The 20218-nt window shown below is 45.8% G+C and overlaps 1 protein-coding gene across 3 annotated transcripts in view; it reads left to right on the top strand.

The window, feature by feature from the left end:
* Positions 1–2194: 2194 nt before the first annotated feature.
* Positions 2195–20218, top strand: part of TNFRSF10A (TNF receptor superfamily member 10a) — a 36265-nt gene continuing 18241 nt past the window's right edge. For all 3 annotated transcript variants that reach the window (XM_001158464.6, XM_009455008.4, XM_016959230.4), the window contains exons 1-2: positions 2195–2931; positions 16758–16854. In XM_001158464.6, coding sequence (XP_001158464.1) covers positions 2626–2931; positions 16758–16854 — 403 coding nt within the window. In that variant the 5' untranslated portion in view covers positions 2195–2625. The remainder of the gene's footprint in view (positions 2932–16757; positions 16855–20218) is intronic.

Raw genomic sequence — 20218 nt, 5'->3', positions numbered from 1 at the left:
GGCGGGCATGGTGTCTCAAGCCTATAATCCCAGCACCTTGGGAAGCCAAGGCAGGCAGGTTGCCTGAGCTCAGGAGTTTGCGACCAGCCTGGGCAACACGGTGAAACCCCGTTTCTACTGAAAATACAAAAATTAGCCGGGCATGGCAGCATGTGCCTGTAGTCCCAGCTACTGGGGAGGCTGAGGCAGGAGAATTGCTTGAACCCAGGAGGTGGAGGTTGCAGTGAGCCGAGATCAGGCCACTGCACTCCAGCCTGGGCGAAAGAGTGAGACTCTGTATCAAAAAAAAAAAAAAAAAATTCAACATGTTTTGGAGAGGACATTCAAACTACAGCAGGCATCTATGAGGAAACTATAACTAACATCATATCTAATGGTGATTAACTAGATGTGTTCTAAGATATGGAATAAGATAAGCATGTCTGCTTTAACTATTTCTATTTAACATTGTACTGGAAATCCTATCCAGGGCAATTCAACAACAAAGATGAATAGAAGGTATAAAGATTGGAAAGGAAGAACTGAGACAGTTTTTGGTTACTGACAATAGGATTGCTTACATAGAAAATCCTAAATAATCTATAAAATAACAACTAGAAATATATCAATTTAGCAGTACCATAGCATACAAGGCCGATGGACAAAAATCAACTGTATTTCTGTATAGTTGCAACAAACAATTTGAAAATAAGGGAAGCTAAATCAATTCCATTAGCAATAGTAACAAAAATAGTTAGAAATATGTTTACAAAAGATATGAAAGATTTGTACATGGAAAGTTTGCAAAATATTGTCAAGCTTAAGTAACAAATATCTAAATAAATAAATTTCATGGATTGAAAGACTCAAAATTGTTAAAATGTCAATTATTCTCATTCATATCTACATTCAATGCAATCCCAATTAAAATTCCAGTAGGCTTTTTTAATTGAAAAAAATTATTCTATATTTAATATATACGGAAATGCAAACCATTTGGGAGGTGGGGAGTAGGGGGAGGACTTGAACTGCCTGATTTCAAGACTGACTATACAGCTCATAATTAGGACAATGTGGTAATTAGCATGAGAATAGCCAAATAAATAAACGGAACAGAATAGAGTCCGGAAATGGACACATACATATATATGGTCAATTTAATTTCAACAAAAGTGATAAGGCTATTAGATAAGGAAAAAAAGTCTTTTTTTTTTTTTGAGACGGAGTTTCCCTCTTGTGGCCCAGGCTGGAGCGCAATGGCTCCATCTCGGCTCCCCGCAGCCTCTGCCTCCCGGGTTCAAGCGATTCTCCTGCCTCAGTCTCCCGAGTAGCTGGGATTACAGGCATCCGCCACCACGCCCCGCTAATTTTGTATTTTTAGTAGAGGCTGGGTTTCTCCATGTCGGTCAGGCTGGTCTCGAACTCCTGACCTCAGGTGATCCGCCCGCCTCGGCCTCCCAAAGTGCTGGGATTACAGGCTTGAGCCACCGCGCCCGGTCGAAAAGAGTCTTCAACAAATGGTACCGGAACACCATTAAAATATGGAGAAAAATGAACATCAATCAGCGCCCCCTTTCTCTTACCCACTCCTCAGCCCCAAGGTCGCCCTGGGAGTTCTTCGCAGGCAGGACCGTGACTCGCGTGGCTTTCGGGAGGCTGATTACCCGCGCCCCGGGCCCGTGCAGCGCTGGGTGCAGAGGAACCGCTGGAAGGACCTGTCCCCCGTGGGACCCCCACCAAGTCTCATCCCGTGTCATGTGCCAGGTAGTCTCCCGTGGTTTAAGGACTTTCAAGACTCTTAACAGGTTAGGAAAATCCAGAAGAAAGGCAGAATTGGGTCCCTCGGGCTTGCCTGACACCAGGGACGGTGGAGTTGAGGTGACATTTCACTGGCATGGAGACCTGAAACCAAAAGCAGGATGAGCCGGGCACGGTGGCTCACGCTTGTAATCCCAGCACTTTGGAAGGCCGAAGCGGGCGGATCACGAGATCAGGAGCTCGAGACCAGCCTGGCCAAAACAGTGAAACCCCCGTCTCTACTAAAAATAGAAAAAAATTAGCCGGACGTGGTGGCGGGCACCTGTAATCCCAGTTACTCAGGAGGCTGAGGCAGGAAAATCGCTTGAACCTGGGAGGCGGAGGTTGCAGTGAGCCGAGATCGTGCCACTGCACTCCAGCCTGGGCGACAGAGCTTGACTCCATCTCAAAAAAAAAAAAAAAAAAAAAAAAGGCAGTCTGAATCACTCGCCCGGTAGTGACGGAGGAGGCCGTAAAAGCCTCTTAGAGGCCAGACCCCGCGGTGGCCTCTGTGTCCTTCATTCCGCCACCCATCCGTCCACCGAGCGCCTGCTGGGTGCCAGGAACTCGGTCACAGAAAGGCTGAGGTCGACTCCCGACCGAGAAGCCTGGCGCTGGGACCAAGTGGCAAAACGACTCCGAATGCAGCGGCATCCACGCGGTGGCCGTGGTTGAGGAACAGAAGCTGAGAGCGGCAAGGGCGGTCACAGAGGAAGGAAGTTCAGGGTTAGCTAACAGGAGCCGCAGGTGCCCCGAAAAGGGGGCGGGGTCAGGGGTGCCCCGAACTCCGAATGCGAAGTTCTGTCTTGTCATAGCCAAGCACGCTGCTTCTTGGATTGACCTGGCAGGATGGCGCCACCACCAGCTGGAGTAAATCTAGGTGCGTTCCTGGCAGTGACTCCGAATCCCGGGAGCGCAGCGAGTGGGACAGAGGCAGCCGCGGCCACACCCAGCAAAGTGTGGGGCTCTTCCGCGGGGAGGATTGAACCACGAGGCGGGGGCCGAGAGGCGCTCCCTACCTCCATGGGACAGCACGGACCCAGTGCCCGGGCCCGGGCAGGGCGCGCCCCAGGACCCAGGCCGGCGCGGGAAGCCAGCCCTCGGCTCCGGGTCCACAAGACCTTCAAGTTTGTCGTCGTCGGGGTCCTGCTGCAGGTGAGTCCCCACCGCGGTCCTGCCTGGGGAAAAGCGCGCCTGGCACCGGGAGGGGGCAGGGAGAGAGGGGGACGCGGCGGGGGTGCCTGGCCCGGGTCACTTTTGGCGGGGCATGTCCGGGCAGGAGGAGCCCGTCGTCGGAGTCGGAGGAAGAACGGGGTCCCCGGGGCCAGGCAGGAGCGACCCGGGCCTGGAGGGAGCAGAGCCCCCCTCCCTCAGGAGGCTGGGCCCGGGGACTCCACCCCGTTGGCCGCTGCCTGGCGCGTCTCCCTCCTGCCCACACCTCACGATGTATCGGGAAGTTTCGGAATCGATAGAGCTCAAGTGTGTAAACTTCCAAGCCAACTCCGAGCCACACCAGCTGCGTGAAGGGGAGCGCCATTCTCCCCACTCCCTGATTCCCTCCCCACCCCCATCCTTCTTTTCTTCTCTTTTTTTTTTTTTTTTTTTTTTTGAAACGGAGTCTTGCTCTGTCGCCCAGGCTGGAGTGCAGTGGCGCGATCTCGGCTCACTGCAAGCTCCGCCTTCCTGGTTCAAGCGATTCTCCTGCCTCAGCCTCCCGAGTAGCTGGGAGTACAGGCTCCTGCCACCACGCCCGGCTAATTTTTTGTATTTTTAGTAGACACGGGGTTTCACTGTGTTAGCCAAATCCGCCCGCCTCGGCCTCCCAAAGTGCTGGGATTACAGGCGTGAGCCACCGCGCCCGGCCCTCCATACTTCTTTTCTTAGACAAATTGGTTAAACACGCAGCCCGGCAGGAAAAAGTAACTTTCTCTCCTCTGCTCGTTGTCTTCCGTTTCGAGTCCACTGAGCACACCGGCAGCAGTTTCCTTCCAGCCACTTTCTTGCGCATCAACAGGTACAGGGCAGCGAATTGACCACCACGAGGCAGGCAGCCAGGAGCGGGGCACGCCCTTCCTTCAGGAGGCAGCGTTTCCTGTGAAAGCAATCACTCAGTCTGGAAAAATGCCAATGCCTTCAGTTCTCTTTCAAGTTCATTAAGGCTCTACCAATTGTTCTCATCCAGATTCCTTCTATGTTAAGGAAAAACAAAACGAAAGCTAAGTACCTGAAGGATAAACCAGTCTTACAAGTGTCAGGAAATTTTACGTGTTTTTGTTTAACAAACTAAACAAAATCCAGGAATCCAATAGCATTTTGAAATCTCCAAATAATTACAGAATTTATGTTTTAAACATCAGTTTATATTAGGTGGAACCCACGTTTGACTCTTATTTTTAATACGCTTATTAAATGGCTTTCTTTTTGACAGGCTAGTGCGATTCCAGGTGGATGTAGGGCTCACCTGTATAGACAAGGTGAAACATCTGAATTTGGTGGTTTTGGAAATGTCACAGTCCATTGGTGTGGCTATAAAAGAATACTTGAGGCCAGGCGCGGTGGCTCACGCCTGTAATCCCAGCACTCTGGGAGGCCGAGGCGGGCGGATCACGAGGTCAGGAGATCGAGACGATCCTGGCCAACATGGTGAAACCCCGTCTCTATTAAAAATACAAAAAATTAGCCAGGCGTGGTGGTGGCCGCCTGTAGTCCCAGCTACTCGGGAGGCTGAGGCGGGAGAATGGCGTGAACCTGGGAGGCGGAGCTTGCAGTGAGCCGAGACCACGCCACTGCACTCCAGCCTGGGCGACAGAGGGAGACTCCGTTTCGGAAAAGAAAAAAAAAAAAGAAAACTTGAGGCTGGATAATTTTAAAAGAGGCTTATTTGGCACATGGTTCTGCAGGCTGTACAAGAAGCATGCCACCAGCATCTGCCTCTGGTGAGGCCTCAGGAAACTTCCACTGGTGGTGAAGGGGAAGGACAGCTGGATTCTGCCCATCAGGGGAAGGGGTGGGGAGGATGGCAGGGGGAGGGGGATGAGATCCGGAAGGGGGACGGGGAGGGGCCAGGTTCATTCTAACAACTAGGTCTCATGGGAACTAAGATTGACAACTCCTGGGGGAATGTGGGAGTAGGCGGTTATGGCACCAAGCCTTTCATGAGGGATCCACCCCAAACCCCAACAGGCCCCACCAGCTACATTACGGTTCAGATTTCAACGTGAGCCCTGGCAGGGACAAAGGACCCATAGCAGACAGCAAGGCCTTCTGCCATCCCACAGGACCCTCTCATCCCACCATCCCTCAGCCTTCTTCCTGTGCATTTATAGGCACCTTAACTTTTAAAATTCTGACTGAAGAACAAATCGCATCAGATGTTTTCTATCAGTACATGCAAGTATCTCATTCTTTTTAACAGCATCATACTATTTAGTGCATGGGTGAAACACATGGGGTGAACCACAGTTAATTTTAATCTTCCATCCCATGGGCAATTGTTAACATTATGTCCTGCTTTTGTTTTTTCTAATTCCAGCAGCATTGTAGTGAGAACCCTTGTATGTGTCATACGTCCATATGTCAATGTTCCTTGAAGTATCGGGCAGCCCTTTAGAAGAGGAATTTTTGGGTACATGAGCTCATCAATGTAGAATTTTGTTTGGATATTGCTAAATTATACTTCGGGAGAAGATTGTGCCAATTTTACTCTCACACCAAGAATACACAAGTGTGGCCGGGCGCGGTGGCTAACGCCTGTAATCCCAGCACTTTGGGAGGCTGAGACAGGTGGATCACGAGGTCAGGAGATCCAGACCATCCTGGCTAACACGGTGAAACCCCGTCTCTACTAAAAATTGAAAAAAATTAGCCAGGCACGGTGGCGGGCGCCTGTAGTCCCAGCTACTCGGGAGGCTGAGGCAGGAGAATGGCGTGAACCCGGGAGGCAGAGCTTGCAGTGAGCCGAGATCTTGCCACTGCACTCCAGCCTGGGCGACTGAGCGAGACTCCGTTTCAAGAAAAAAAAAAAAAGAATACACAAGCGTGCCCGTGTCCCTGCACCCTTACTACATGGAACTTTCATTCTTTGCTACTCTAAGAGGTAAAAAATGATAAACCTCAATGTTGTATTTTTTGTTTCAGTGTTATTAGAGATTTTCAAGGATCCAGGAATTTTTTGAGACTGGGAGTAGATGACCTGGAGACTCCAGATTAGACCGCTGGGGAGGGAGCAGGGAAGACTGCAGTCGCACCTCTGCACTTAGGAAACTGTGGTCGGCTGGGGCCAGTTCCTGCCACCCGCCATGCCTGTGAATGGAGATAATGTCTCTGTCCTCAGACTGTCCGGATGACATCAGATGAGCCTGGAGCTGAGCTCAGTTTCTCACCCCAGGTCCTGGCTCTGTCAATGCTGGACTGGCCCAGTCTCTGTACCAGGTCCTTCCACCTCGTCTCGTCTCTCTCTTTATCAAAGTAGGAAATGAGAAATTCTGATGGCTCTGAAGCTTAGACACTCAGGCTGTCAGAGCCCAGAGATTGGAGGCTGAAGACAGCCAGGGTTGGCCGTGCTCCTCTTCAGCTCTGTGACTCTGCTGTGGCCCCAGCTCCTTCCTATAAACTAGGTGGATATAAAAGTCTGCAGCGGCCCTGTGTAAACCACAGTGGTCTGTGTTGGCAGATGTGTGCTGTCGTGTGGGAGGACAAATCACATGCTCAGGGCTGGTGTCAGTCACTCAGGACTCTGGATCCCCAGAGCACCTGTCCTCTACCCAGCAGAGGCTGCACCTGCTCCCACCTGCACCTCCATACTGGCTCTCTGAGCTTGGGGCAGAAGGTTCTAAGGAATGGGGTGGAGCGCCATGGGGAGGGGCCGTGGAGGAACAGAGGAGCCAGACTTCAAGTTAGGACAAAGATGTCACTGCAGGGCCACAGCCTGGTTTACCTGCCACGTTTCCTTCCAGTTGTCCTTCTGGTGGGCACCCGGCACTGGTTGCAGTTTGAAGAGTGAGCAGGAAAGGTCTCCATCCATGTGGCTGCAGGTGGCTGCTCACCCAGCCCCTACTGAGAGGCAACAGTCCCAGTTCTGGTCCTCTGTCCTGTATCCAGGAGTGACAGGGCAGCAAGGCTTTAGCTTCCAGGTCGGAGATGGGGACAGTGCCATGCCCTGAGCCTGTGCTGTTGGGCAGTTGGTGTCACTTAGTCTGGAAAAATGCCAATGCCTTCAGCTCTCTTTCAAGTTCATTAGGACGGGTGTCCTGGGGATCTAGAGTCCTGAGTGACTGACACCAGCCCTGAGCATGTGATTTGTCCTCCTACACGGCAGCATACATCTGCCAACACAGACCACTGTGGTTTACACAGGGCCGCTGCAGACTTTTATATCCACCTAGTTTATAGGAAGGAGCTGGGGCCACAGCAGAGTCACAGAGCTGAAGAGGAGCACGGCCAACCCTGGCTGTCTTCAGCCTCTAATCTCTGGCCTCTTTGATAGCCTGAGTGTCTAAGCTTCAGAGCATTCAGAATTTCTCAATTCCTACTTTGCTAAAGAGAGAGGTGAGGTGGAAGGACCTGGCACAGAGATTGGGCCAGCCCAGCCAGAGACTGCACATCTTCATTCAGGGTATTTTCCTAACCCAGGGATGTGGGGATTGTTGCTCTCATTTTGTCTGGGGAGAAAATGAGATTTAGGAGGAGGAAGTCCCCAGCATTTGGGACCTGGCCTGCTTGATAATAGCAGCTGCCTGTTGGACTGGGAAGGGCCTCTTCCGGATTCCCAGGCAGGTATCTGTGATAATGGGGAAAGGAGAAAGGGTCTGCTTTGTAGGGAAGAGCAGGGTGCACTCGGCACCTCAGACACCCGCCTGTGGCCAGGAGGGGATGTGAATCATCACATTTTACGGAGGAGAGGACCACAGCTCAGAGAGGGAAAGTGTGTGCAGCTCAGAGGGGGAACGTGTGTGCACCTGGCCACAGGCAAGTCTGTCCAGAGCAGTGGTAGGAATGAGAGAAACTAGGAACGACCACTTTAAAAACTTAGATGAAGAGAATCTCAAAGTTAAGTCATTGGAGTTTGTTGGTAATATATTTGTGTGGCTTAGGTCATGTTAAGTGCATCACACCCTCGCCCCCATGTCTGCTGTTGGTCTCAGCACTGGGTGGAGGGAGCGGGGACAGTCCTGATCAGAGGGGAGCAGCACCGGCTGGGGTGGGGCCTCTGCCACTGCCTTTTCCTGTGTGGTTTTTCAGGGCTTAGGCTGCCCCTCTCACCTGGCTTGTCTGTGGGGAGGAGATCTTTGTTCTCTGGCTGCTTTTAAGATTTTCTCCTTAACAGTGTGGTTTCAGCACTTCGATGGTGGCAAAAATAATCTGCCGGAGCCATGTCTGTAGCATTTTTGGTCTCCCCTTCTGTATAATAGCAGCCATGTTTTGGCCTCTGCAGGGCTAAGGTCCTCTGAGCAGCTGCTTCTCCACATCTCTGCCCTGCACTTGGCCTCTGGGAGCTCCTGGGGTTCCTTAGCAGAGTCCACAGGACTCTTCGGGGTCCCCTCCCTGTGCTGTAGCCTGGAAACTGTGACCTGAAGCGGTGAGCTGAGGCCACCACTGGGCTCACCTCATGGGCTTGGAGGGAAAGTCACTCACCCAGGAAGTAGATGATGAGCACTTTACCCTGAGAATGTCTGCGCCTGGTGGCGGTGGGAGGACAAATGAGCCCTGTGTCAGTCCTGCTCCCTGAAGCCCACAGTCTGGTGGAGGAGGTGTCACTAGGGACCTAAATAGCTATCAGGAAGCATGGGGGCCACCTCCCCTACCCTCCACCTCCAGAGAGGCTGTGCCAGCTCCAGGGATGCCATCCCTCCCTACTTGACTCTGGCAGTTGCAAGGCCCCAGCTCATGGTATTGTTGGCTTAGAGGATGTGGTTTCATTAAAATCAACATTGAGGGGAATGATTGTACTAACAACAGCATGTGCTGAAATACAGTACTTGCGTGTGCCAAGCTCTGTTCTTAGCACTTCATATGTAAATGAACACACTTAATCTTCATACAACCAGACTGTACAGGAACCCTCATTGTCCTTGTTTTAGACAAACAGCATGAGACTCAGAACATTTGTTCAGTAGAGGGGCTGAGCAGGAGGATGAGCGACCCTCGGGGCAGCAGCAGTGATTGGGTCACTGGGTTCTGCTGACCTTTCCCAGGGGAGTATTTGGTGCTTTTTCATGAGGCCTGCATTCACCCAGCGCTGGGTCACTGCTGGGGGTCCCTGAGAAGTCATGTAAAGCCACCTCTTATTTCCAGAATGATAGACATGTTTAGAGAAGAAGTGGCTTCCCCCAGACCATGAGGCTGGCCCGAGACTACAAGACAGATGGCTTGCTTCTTAACCCAGGGGTCTTTTTATACCAAAAGAACAAAGAAAGAAAAAAGCCACGAAAGACTCAAAGGAAGCAGATTTCCGACCACAGCCAACTTCAGAACAATTCTGAGTTGCTCATTTTAAGATCAATAAGGCATTTTTTTAGGGTGTGTATGCCTGAGAGAGGAAATCACAGTGTGAATATCAAACTTGCCTCTGAAACAGCCTAACACAATGCTAATCCGAGAGGAACAAGGCAAGGAAACCCCCTGGTGAATGACTCATCTCAGGAAGAGGCAGGGCAGTGTCAGGAGAGTCTATGGAGGAGAAGACCTGGAACAAGACCTCTCTCTCTTGCTCTCTTTCTCTCTCTCCCTCTCTCTCTCTCTCACACACAAACACACACACAACCTCACACCCCCATGAGCCCAAATCTGTGAACTGAGAACCTCACTTCTCTGACCTCACCTTCCATCTCCCTTAATCAGACGCCCACAAACCTCAGAGTTGTGTCCCAGCATCACTTGTTTTGACTGCCCTCCCTGACTGCCTTGACTTCGTATCTGCCTAGGAACCTGCCTGTGTGGACTTTTCCCTCTATGTGGACCTTTCCCTCTATGTCTACCGGTGTCCCTGCCACCAATGGCATTTGTCACCTCTGCCTGGGCAGCCCCTCGTGACTTGGGTTATTGATGGCTGTGCCTCATCTCCCTGGGAACTGGAACTGTCCTAAGGAAAGGGAGGGTAGTGCCTTTTTCTTGATACCCCACGATTCCTTGCACAGTGTTTCTACCAGGCGCCGACGTGCCCTCCTTGGATGAATGAGTAACATGGGTTCTAGGAAGCCTGCACTAATGCGGATGTGACGTCCTCAGCCTTTCATAGACTATGTTTCATGTGAGAGGTGGGAAGAACAGCTGAACAGAAGGCTGAGCACTGTCCAGGTCCAGAGTCACCAGGAGCTCGTTGTCAGGTTTTCACTTGCTATTAGTAGAGATTTTTTCTTAAGGTACTATTTTTAGTGTTAAAAGTGAATTCAGGCCGGGCGCAGTGGCTCACCCCTGTAATCCCAGCACTTCGGGAGGCTGAGGCGGGCAGATCACAAGGTCAAGGAGATCAAGACCATCCTGACCAACATGGTGAAACCCCATCTCTACTAAAAATACAAAAATTAGCTGGGTGTGGTGGCATTTGCCTGTAATCTCAGCTACTGGGGAGGCTGAGGCAGGAGAATCGCTTGAACCAGGGATTCGGAGGTTGCAGTGAGCAGAGATTGTGCCACTGCACTCCAGCCTGGCAACAGAGCAAGACTCTGTCTCAAAAAAGAAAAAAAAAAGAATTAATCAGAAGGCATAATAATCATAAATGTGTATATGTCTAATAGTAAAGCTTTAAAATACATGAAGCAACGCTCAAAAGGATTAAAGGGAGATCATGTCACCCCCTTCTCAGCAATTGATAGAACGATCAGATGAAAACAGTAAAATAACAGATCTGAACATTGTCAACCACCTTGACTTAATTGACATTTATAGAGCATATATGCAACATCTATGGGAGATTCCTTCTTTTCTATGAACGTGGTACTTCACCAAGATAGACCACATTGTGAACTATAAAACAAATGTAAATACATTTAAAACAAAATTATATAAAATATGTTCTCTGATCTCAATGAAATTAAAGTGTTAAGCAATAACAATATCTAGAAGGACTCCAAAAATGTGAATATTAAGCAACATACTTATAAATAACTCATAGTTCATGGATGAAATCAAAAGAGAATTCAAAATATTTCTTTTTTTTTTTTTTGAATTGGCGTCTTGCTCTGTCGCCTAGGCTGGAATGCAGTGGCATGATCCCGGTTCACTGCAACCTCTGCCTCCCAGGTTCAAGTGATTCTCCTGTCTCAGCCTCCCGAGTAGCTGGGACTATAGGCACCTGCCAGCACGCCCGGCTCATTTTTGTATTTTTAGTACAGATAGGGTTTCACCATGTTGACCAGGCTGGTCTTGAACTCCTGACCTCGTGATCCACCCACCTCAGCCTCCCAAAGTGCTGGGATTACAGGTGTGAGCCACCGTGCCTGGCCTGGAGTTTCTTTTGGGGATGATGATGAAAATGTTCAAAAATTGATTTTATTGATGGTTATACACTTCTATAAATATATTTAAAGGAAAGAATTACATCATATATAAAGTATATCTCAGTAAAGTTCTTAAGGATTAAAAGAAGAATGGTATCAAAATCAATGACTCAGAGGTCTGCATTACTTACCCATAAAATAAGTATAAATTAAACTCAAAGGTAGTAACAAGATGACAAGGAAATAATAAGACTGAAATCAATGAAATAGAATTCAAACAATAAAAGGAATCAACAAGCCAAGAGTTGGTTCTCAGAAATGATCAACAAAATTAATAAAAGTAATAAACTGGCCAGACGAGGTGGCTCATCCCTGTAATCCCAGCACTTTGGGAGGCCGAGGCAGGCGATTCACCTGAGGTCTGGAGTTTGAGACCAGCCGGACCAACATGGAGAAACCCCATCTCTACTAAAAATACAAAATTAGCCAGGCGTGGTGGCGCATGCCTGTAATCCCAGCTACTCCGGAGGCTGAGGCAGGAGAATCGCTTGAACCTGGGAGACCGAGGTTGCAGTGAGCCGAGATCATGCCACTGCACTCCAGCCTGGGCAACAAGAGTAAAACTCCATCTCAGGAAAAAAAAAAAAAAGTAATAAACCAAACTTTAAAAGAACAACAGCATGAAATACCAATATCAAGAATTAATGATGGGATGTTATTACAAACTCTACAGCCATTAAAAGGAAAATAGTGGGATCTTATGAATAACTTTATGCCAATCAATTTGACAACTTCGATTAAATAGACAAATTTCTTAAAAAACACTACTTAGCAAAATAGCCACAAGAAATAAAGATAATTTAAATATTCCTAAAGCTGTCTATGAATTGGAATTCATTGTTTGTTTGTTTGTTTGTTTGTTTATGCTATTTTTTGAGTCGGAGTCTCGCTGTGTCATGCAGGCCGGGGTGCAGTGGTGCAATCTCAGCTCACTGGAACCTCCGCCTCCTGGGTTCAAGTGATTCTCCTGCCTCAGCCTCCTGAGAAGCTGGGATTACAGGCACCCACCACCACGGCCGGCTAATTTTTTGTATTTTTAGTAGAGATGGGATTTCACCATGTTGGCCAGGCTGGTCTCGAACTCCTGACCTCAGGTGATCTGCTCGCCTTGGCCTCCCAAACTGCTGGGATTACAGGCATGAGCCACCACCTCGGCGGAATTCATTGTTTAAATGCTCACATGATGAAAACTACAGGCCCATGTCATTTCACTGATGAATTCTATAAATATTTTTGGAAGAAATAACACCAACAGTTGACAAGTTGTTTCAGGACATAAAGAAGGAAAAAACTTCTTCACTGTTTTAAAAGGCAAGCATCATTCTGATACCAGAATCTGACAGAAGTTACAAAAAAAGAAAAATACTGATCAATATCTATTATAGATACAGATGTAAAAATCCTTAATTCAACAACAGCCAATTAAATTCTGCAAGAAGATAATACACTGTGAGCAAGTAGGGTTTATTCCAGGAATACAGTTGGATTAAGATCTGAAAATTAATGTTATTCATGATATTAACAGCGTGAAATAGAAAAACTATATAAACATGTCAATGGAAGCAGAAAGAACATTTGACAAACTTTGACTTCCATTTATGATTTAATAATTCTCATTAAAAACAGAAGAGAACTTCCTTAAACTGATTACATGCATGTATAAAAGCTATGGCTAACATCGGTTAAAATAGTAGAATATTGAATGCATTCTTTCCATGATTAGGACCAATTCCAAGCATGTTCCTGCAGATCATATCCATTTGGCAATGAACTCAGGGTCCTAGCCAATGCACTATGGCAGGAGAGAAAGACGGAATAATTGGGAAGGAAGGAATGGGACTACCTTCATTTGCAGAGAACTACTACAACTAACAGGTGACTCTAGCACGTCACAAGCTACAAGCCAGGTAATACACAAGGAAATAGGACTGTGAGAGCAGAAAAAGGAAACGCAGAGTTTGAGGAACAGACACTAGTTCCTCAACAGACACTAGTAGCTGTCACCAAATACTAGAGAGACTTTTATGTAGAAAGGGGTTGCATTTGATCTCTTTTAAATCCTGGCAGCAGTCAAACTAAGCTCAGCCTAAGCTGTTTTTAACAACCTCCTTCTCATCCTTCTTCTTCTCCTGCTCCTTCTCCTCCTTTTCTTTTCTTTCTTTCTTTCCTTTTTTTTTTTTTTTTTTTGAGATGGAGTTTCGCTCTTGTTGCCCAGGCTGGAGTGCAGTGGTACGATCTCAGCTCACTGCAGCCTCCGCCTCCTGGGTTTAAGCGATTCTCCTGCCTCAGCCTCCGGAGTAGCTGGGATTACAGGTGCCCACCACCACACCCAGCATATTTTTAGTAGAGACGGGGTTTCACCATGTTGGCCAGGCTGGTCTTGAACTCCTGACCTCAGGTGATCGCCCACTTTGGCCTCCCAAAGTGCTGGGATTACAGGCGTGAGCCATGGCGCCCAGAACCCCCTGCTCCTCCTTTTCTAATTTAACTTTCTAATTTAAAAAATCTCCCAATTACAGAAAAGATGCAAAAATTATACTATACACTTTACTTTGAACCACCTGAGAGCAAGCTACCCACAGAATGCACATCACCCTTAAACACTTGAGTGGATATTTCCAACAAATAAGGACATTCTCCCGTATAACCACAATACAATCCTCAATATCAGACAGTAAGCATCAGTACATTACTACCAGCTAATCCTCAGACCCCAATGGTTTTCACTTGTCTTTATAATGTAATTTATTGCACAGAAATCCTGTCCTGAATAACTATACTGCTCTTTCATCTTTTTCTGACTCTAGTATTTCATGGGACATTGGCAGGCTGTTTTGGGGGACAGTTTGTAAAGTGCCTTTTTAAACCTGAAGTTCATTATTTAGTATTTGATTCAGTATCCTGCTTTTTAAAAAATTTACACATCACATAACCCTCATTAGTAAAAGCGTGTGTGTGTCTGTGTGTATGTGAACACTGCCCAATCACAGGAGAATATCCATTTTTCTCAAGGGTACATGAAACATTCTCCAGGACACACTATATGTTAGGCCACAAAACAAGTCTTAATACAATTTTAAAAATTGAAATAATACAAACTATCTTTTCCAATCACAATAAAAGGAAATTATAAATCAATAGCAGAAGGAAAACTGGAGAATCCGCAAATATGTGAAAATTAAACAACACTTTTTTTGTTGTTTTTTTTTTTGAGACAGTCTGGCTCTGTCGTCCAGGCTGGAGTGCAGTGGCACAATCTCGGCTCACTGCAAGCTCCGCCTCTCAGGTTCACGCCATTCTCCTGCCTCAGCCTCCCGTGTAGCTGGGACTACAGGCACCCGCCACCACGCCCAGTTAATTTTTTGTATTTTTTAGTAGAGACAGGGTTTCACCGTGTTAGCCAGGATGGTCTCGATCTCCTGACTTCGTGATCTGCCCGCCTTGGCCTCCCAAAGTGCTGGGATTACAGGCATGAGCCACTGCGCCTGGCCTAAACAACACATTTTAAAACAACCAATGGGTAAAAAAATAAATCAAAAGGGAAATTAGAAAATGTCTTGGGAGGCTGAGCTCTGTAGCTCACGCCTATAATCCCAGCACTTTGGGAGGCCAAGGTGGGCAGATTGTGGGAGGCCCCACCCGCCTCAAAAAAGAAAGAAAATATCTTGAGACAGATGACAGGCACACTAAAATCTCAGAACTCACCACTAAAGAACTTATCCATGTAACAACAACAACAACAAACAACAGCTGTACCCTCAAACCTATGGAAATTAAAAAAATGTTTCAAAAGAAAATATCTTGAGACAAATGAAAACAATATACCATAACTTACAGGATATGGAAGCAGTGTTATAATGGAAAATGATATCTGCAAATGCTCACCACATTAAAAAAAAGAAATAAATCAACAATCTACCTTTTACGTAATGAAGTAGAAAATGAAGAGCAAACAGCTGGGCGTGGTGGCTCACGCTTGTAATCCCAACACTTTGGGAGGCCGAGGTGGACGGATCACGAGGTCAGGAGATAGAGACCATCCTAACACAGTGAAACTCTGTCTCTAATAAAAATACAAAAAACGTAGCTGGGCATGGTGGCAGGCGCCTGTAGTCCCAGCTACTCGGGAGGCTGAGGCAGGAGAATGGCGTGAACCCGGGAAGCGGAGCTTGCAGTGAGCCAAGATCGCACCACTGCACTCCAGCCTGGGCAACAGAACGAGACTCTGTCTCAAAAAAAAAAAAAAAAAAAAAAAAGAGGAGCAAACTAAGCCCAAACCAGCAAAAATTAGATCAGAGATAACAGAAATAGAGAATAGAAAAACTGCAGAGAAACTCAAAAGAAACTGAAAGTTGACTCTTAAGAGAGATCCATAAAATGTACAAACCTTTACCTAGATGGACTAAGAAAAAAGACAGAAAACTCTAACCAAAACCAGAAATGAAAGAGGGGACATTTAAAACAACTTTACAGAAATCCAAAGGATTATAAAAAATACTATGAATAATTACATGTCAACAAACTAGAGCACATTGATAAAACTGGTAAATTACTAAAAACACACTACCTACCAATATTCAATCATGAAGAAATAGAGATTTTGAACAGAACTATAGTAAGGAGATAGAATCCATAATCCAAAACTTCCCAGCAAAGAAAAGCCCAGGACCAGTTGGCTTCAATGATGACGTCTACCAAACATTTAAAGAACTAACATGAATTCTCAAATTCTTCCAAGAAACTGAGTTGGAGGGAACACTTTCTAACTCTTCGTGTGGGCCCCGCATTACCCTGATAAATATAGACGTGATGAAAGGAGGCCTCCAGGTCTTGTTCCTGATCTTGGAGAAAAAACCTTTAGTCTTTCACTATTGAGTAGGATGGTAGCTGTTGGCTTTTCATATGTGGCCTCCAAATGTAAGATCTATAAGAATTATACAACTCTTGTAAGAAAACAGCAATTTTACCTTGGGGTATATATCCAAAAGAATTGAAAGAAAGGGCTCAAAGAGATTTTGTACACCCATGTTCATAGCAGCTTTATTCACAATAGCTAAAATGTGAACACAAACCAAGTGCCCATTGACAGATGAATGGCTAAACAAAATGTAATACATATACACACAATGGAAAGGAATGAAATTCCAATGCATGGTAGCAAATGGATGGATTGTGATGATTTTATGCTAATTGAAATATGACAGCCTCAAGAAAACCATAAAATACTGTATGTCTCCATTTATATGAAGTATGTAGAGTAGTTAAATTCATAGAAACAGACAGTAGAATGGTAGTTGCCACAGGCTGGGGGCTTGGGGACAAAGAGACAAAGATGAGCACAAACAAATGGTTGAGTTTTAGAACTGGGAGAAAGATGCAAGTTCTGTCTAATTTTGGAGGCTTGGGGGAATGGAATGTGAGATTGATCTTGTAATGGGTGAGATCTGGAAGCCACTCATGCCAGTCCCTGCTTTGTCCCCACAGGTCGTACCTAGCTCAGCTGCAACCATCAAACTTCATGATCAATCAATTGGCACACAGCAATGGGAACATAGCCCTTTGGGAGAGTTGTGTCCACCAGGTACATTCTAAGACTGATCTCTAATCCTTTACACCTCTCTTTTCCTTACCCTATACTATATACAAAAATTATCTCAAAATTCATCAATAACATTCCTTTTCCATGTTCTTCAAGTTTTCTGTTTCCTACAGTTTCTGGTTCTTCTATTCAACAGATACTTAATGATCCTTTGCCAAATCCAAGGTTATGAAGCTTTATCCCCATGTTTTCTCCTAAGAGTTTTGTACTTTAACTCTTGATGCATTTTCAGTTAATTTTTGTAAATGGCATCAGAAAGCGTCCAACTGCATTCTTTTGCATGTGGCTATCCAGTTGCCATTCGTTGAAATGATGATTTTTCCCATTAAATGGTCTTGGCATCCTTGTCAAAAACCAATTGACCATAAAGGTATGGGTGTATTTTTGGACTCTCAATTATTTTCCATTGATCTATATCTGTCCTCTTTCCAGTGCCACACAGTCTTGTAGTGAGTTTTGACATCAGGAATTATGAATCTTTCTTTTTTGTTTTCCTTTTCCAGAATTATTTTGTTTATGCTGGGCTTTTTGAAATTCCATATTAATTTTAGGATCAGCTTGCCAATTTCTAAAATCAGCTGAGTTTCTCACAGGGATTGTGTTGCACCTGTTGCTCAGTTTAGAGGTTACTGGCATCTTAACAATGAGAAGTCTTTTGATCCAAAAGCCTGAGTTTTTTTGATTTATTTAGATCATCTCTAATTTTTAAAATAATGTTTCATAGTTTGCAGACTATAAGTTTTGGGTTGATTTTGTTAAACTTATTCCTAGATATTTAATACTTTTTTATGCTATTGTGGATAAAACCTTTTCTTAATTTCATTTTAGGATTCATTGTGAGTGTACACAAATATAATTGATTTTTATACATTGATCTTGTATTCTATAACCTTGCAGAACTTGTTTGTTATTCTTAATGTTTTTATAATGGCTTCCTTAGGATTTCCTCTATATAAGAAAATATAATTTGCAAATAGAGAAAGTTTTACCTTTTCTTTTCCAATCTGGATGCTTTTTATTTCTTTTTCTTACCTAATTGTCCTGGCTAGAGCCTCCAGTACCATATTGAATAAAAGCAGTGAAAACAGATATCTTTTTTGGAGAACATCTTTCAGTTGTTCACCATTAAATATAATGTTAGCTGTGGGTTTTTGTAGATATTCTTTATCAGGTTGAGGAAGTTCACTTTTATTCTTAGATTATTTTGTGATTTTTATCATGAAAGGGTGTTGGGGTTAGTAAAATGCTTTCTCTGTGTTTTTGAGATAATCATGTGACTTTTGGTTTTCATTCTATTGATATAATTTGTTACATCAATTTATTTTGGGATGTTGAACCAACCTTGCATTCCTAGGATAAAACTTATTTGGTCCTGGTATATAATTCTTTTTTGTTTTGTTTTGTTTTTTGTTTTTGAGATGGAGTCTCACTCTGTTGCCCAGGCTGGAGTGCAGTGGTGCGATCTCGGCTCACTGCAAGCTCTGCCTCCTGGGTTCACACCATTCTCCTGCCTCAGAACTTCCGAGTAGCAGGGACTACAGGCATCTGCCACCACGCCCAGCTAATTTTTTGTATTTTTTAGTAGAGACGGGGTTTCACCGTGTTAACCAGGATGGTCTAGATCTCCTGACCTCATGATCTGCCTGCCTCAGCCTTCCAAAGTGCTGGGATTGCAGTCGTGAGCCACCGTGCCCAGCCTATAATTCTTTTTGTATGCTTTTGGATTCAACTTGCTAGTACTTTGTTGCAAATTTTTGCAACAATATTCATAAGAATCGTTAGTCTGTAGTTTTCTTTCTTTGTGAGGTCCTTTTCTGGTCTTAATATTAAGCTAATTGTATTAGTCCGTTTATACGGTGCTGATAAAGACATACCCAAAGCTGGCAATTTACAAAAGAAAGAGGTTTAATTGGACTTAACAGTTCCGTGTGGCTGCAGAAGCCTCACAATCATGGCAGAAGGCAAGGAAGAGCAAGTCACATCTTACTTGGATGGCAGCAAGCAAAGAGCTTGTACAGGAAAACTCCACCTTATAATAACCATCAGATATCATGAGACTTACTCACTATAATGAGAACAGCACGGGAAAGACCTGCCCCTGTGATTCAGATACCTCCCACCAGGTCCCTCCCCAACATGTGGGAATTCAAGATGAAATTTGGGTGAGAATGTATCCAAACCCTATCACCCCTGGCCCCTCCCACATCTCATGTCCTCACATTTCAAAACCAATCATGCCTTCCCAACAGTCCACCAAAGTCTTAACTCATTTCAGCATTAGCTCAGAAGTTCACCGTCCAAAGTCTCATCTGAGACAAAGCAAGTCCCTTCTGCCTATGAGCCTATAAAATCAAAAGCAAGTTAGTTACTTCCTAGATATAATGGGGGTACAGGCATTGGATAAATACATCCATTCCAAATGGGTGACATTGTCCAAAACAAAGGGCTACAGGCTCCATGCATGTTTGAAATCCAGCAGGGCAGTCAGATCTTAAAGCTCCAAAATGATCTCATTTGACTCCTTGTCTTACATCCAGGTCACACTGATGCAAGAGGCGGGTTCCCATAGTCTTGGGCAGCTCCGCCCCTGTGGCATTGCAAGGTATAGCACCCCTCCTGGCTGGTTTCATGTGCTGGTGTTGAGTGTCTGCAGCTTTTCTAGGTGCACGGTGTATAAGTTATCAGCAGTTCTACCATTCTGGGGTCTGAAGGACAATGGCCCTCTTTTCACAGCTCCACTAGGCAGTGCCCCAGTAGGGACTCCATGTGGGGGCTCTGATGCCACATTTCCCTTCCACACTGCCCTAGCAGAGGTTCTCCATGAGGGCCCTGCCCCTACAGCAAACTTTTGCCTGGGCATCCAGGCATTTTCATACATCTTCTGAAATCTACATGGAGGTTCCCAAACCTCAATTCTTGACTTCTGTGCACCTGCAGGCTTAACACCATGTGGGAGCTGCCAAGGCTTGGGGCTTCCACCTCTGAAGCAACAGCCCAAGCTGTACCTTGGCCCCTTTCAGTCACGGCTGGAGTGGCTGGAATGTAGGGCACCAAGTCCCTAGACTCCACACAGCACAAGACCCTGGACTCCTACCAGGAAACTATTTTCTCCTAGGCCTTCGGGCTTGTGATGGGAGGGGCTGCCATGATGACCTCTGACATGCCCTGGAGACATTTTCCCCATTGTCTTGGGGATTAACATTCAGCTCCTCGTTACTTATGCAAATTTATGCAGCCATCTTTAATTTCTCCTCAGAAAATGGGTTTTCTTTTCTAGCACATTGTCAGGTTGCAAATTTTCCAAACTTTAATGCTCTGGTTCCCTTATAAAACTGAATGCCGGCCA

This window comes from Pan troglodytes, chromosome 7, assembly GCF_028858775.2.
Source record: "Pan troglodytes isolate AG18354 chromosome 7, NHGRI_mPanTro3-v2.0_pri, whole genome shotgun sequence".
In the NCBI taxonomy this organism is placed as follows: domain Eukaryota; kingdom Metazoa; phylum Chordata; class Mammalia; order Primates; family Hominidae; genus Pan; species Pan troglodytes.
Note: the sequence above shows the minus strand (reverse complement) of the source record. Positions and strands in the feature narration are given on the sequence as shown.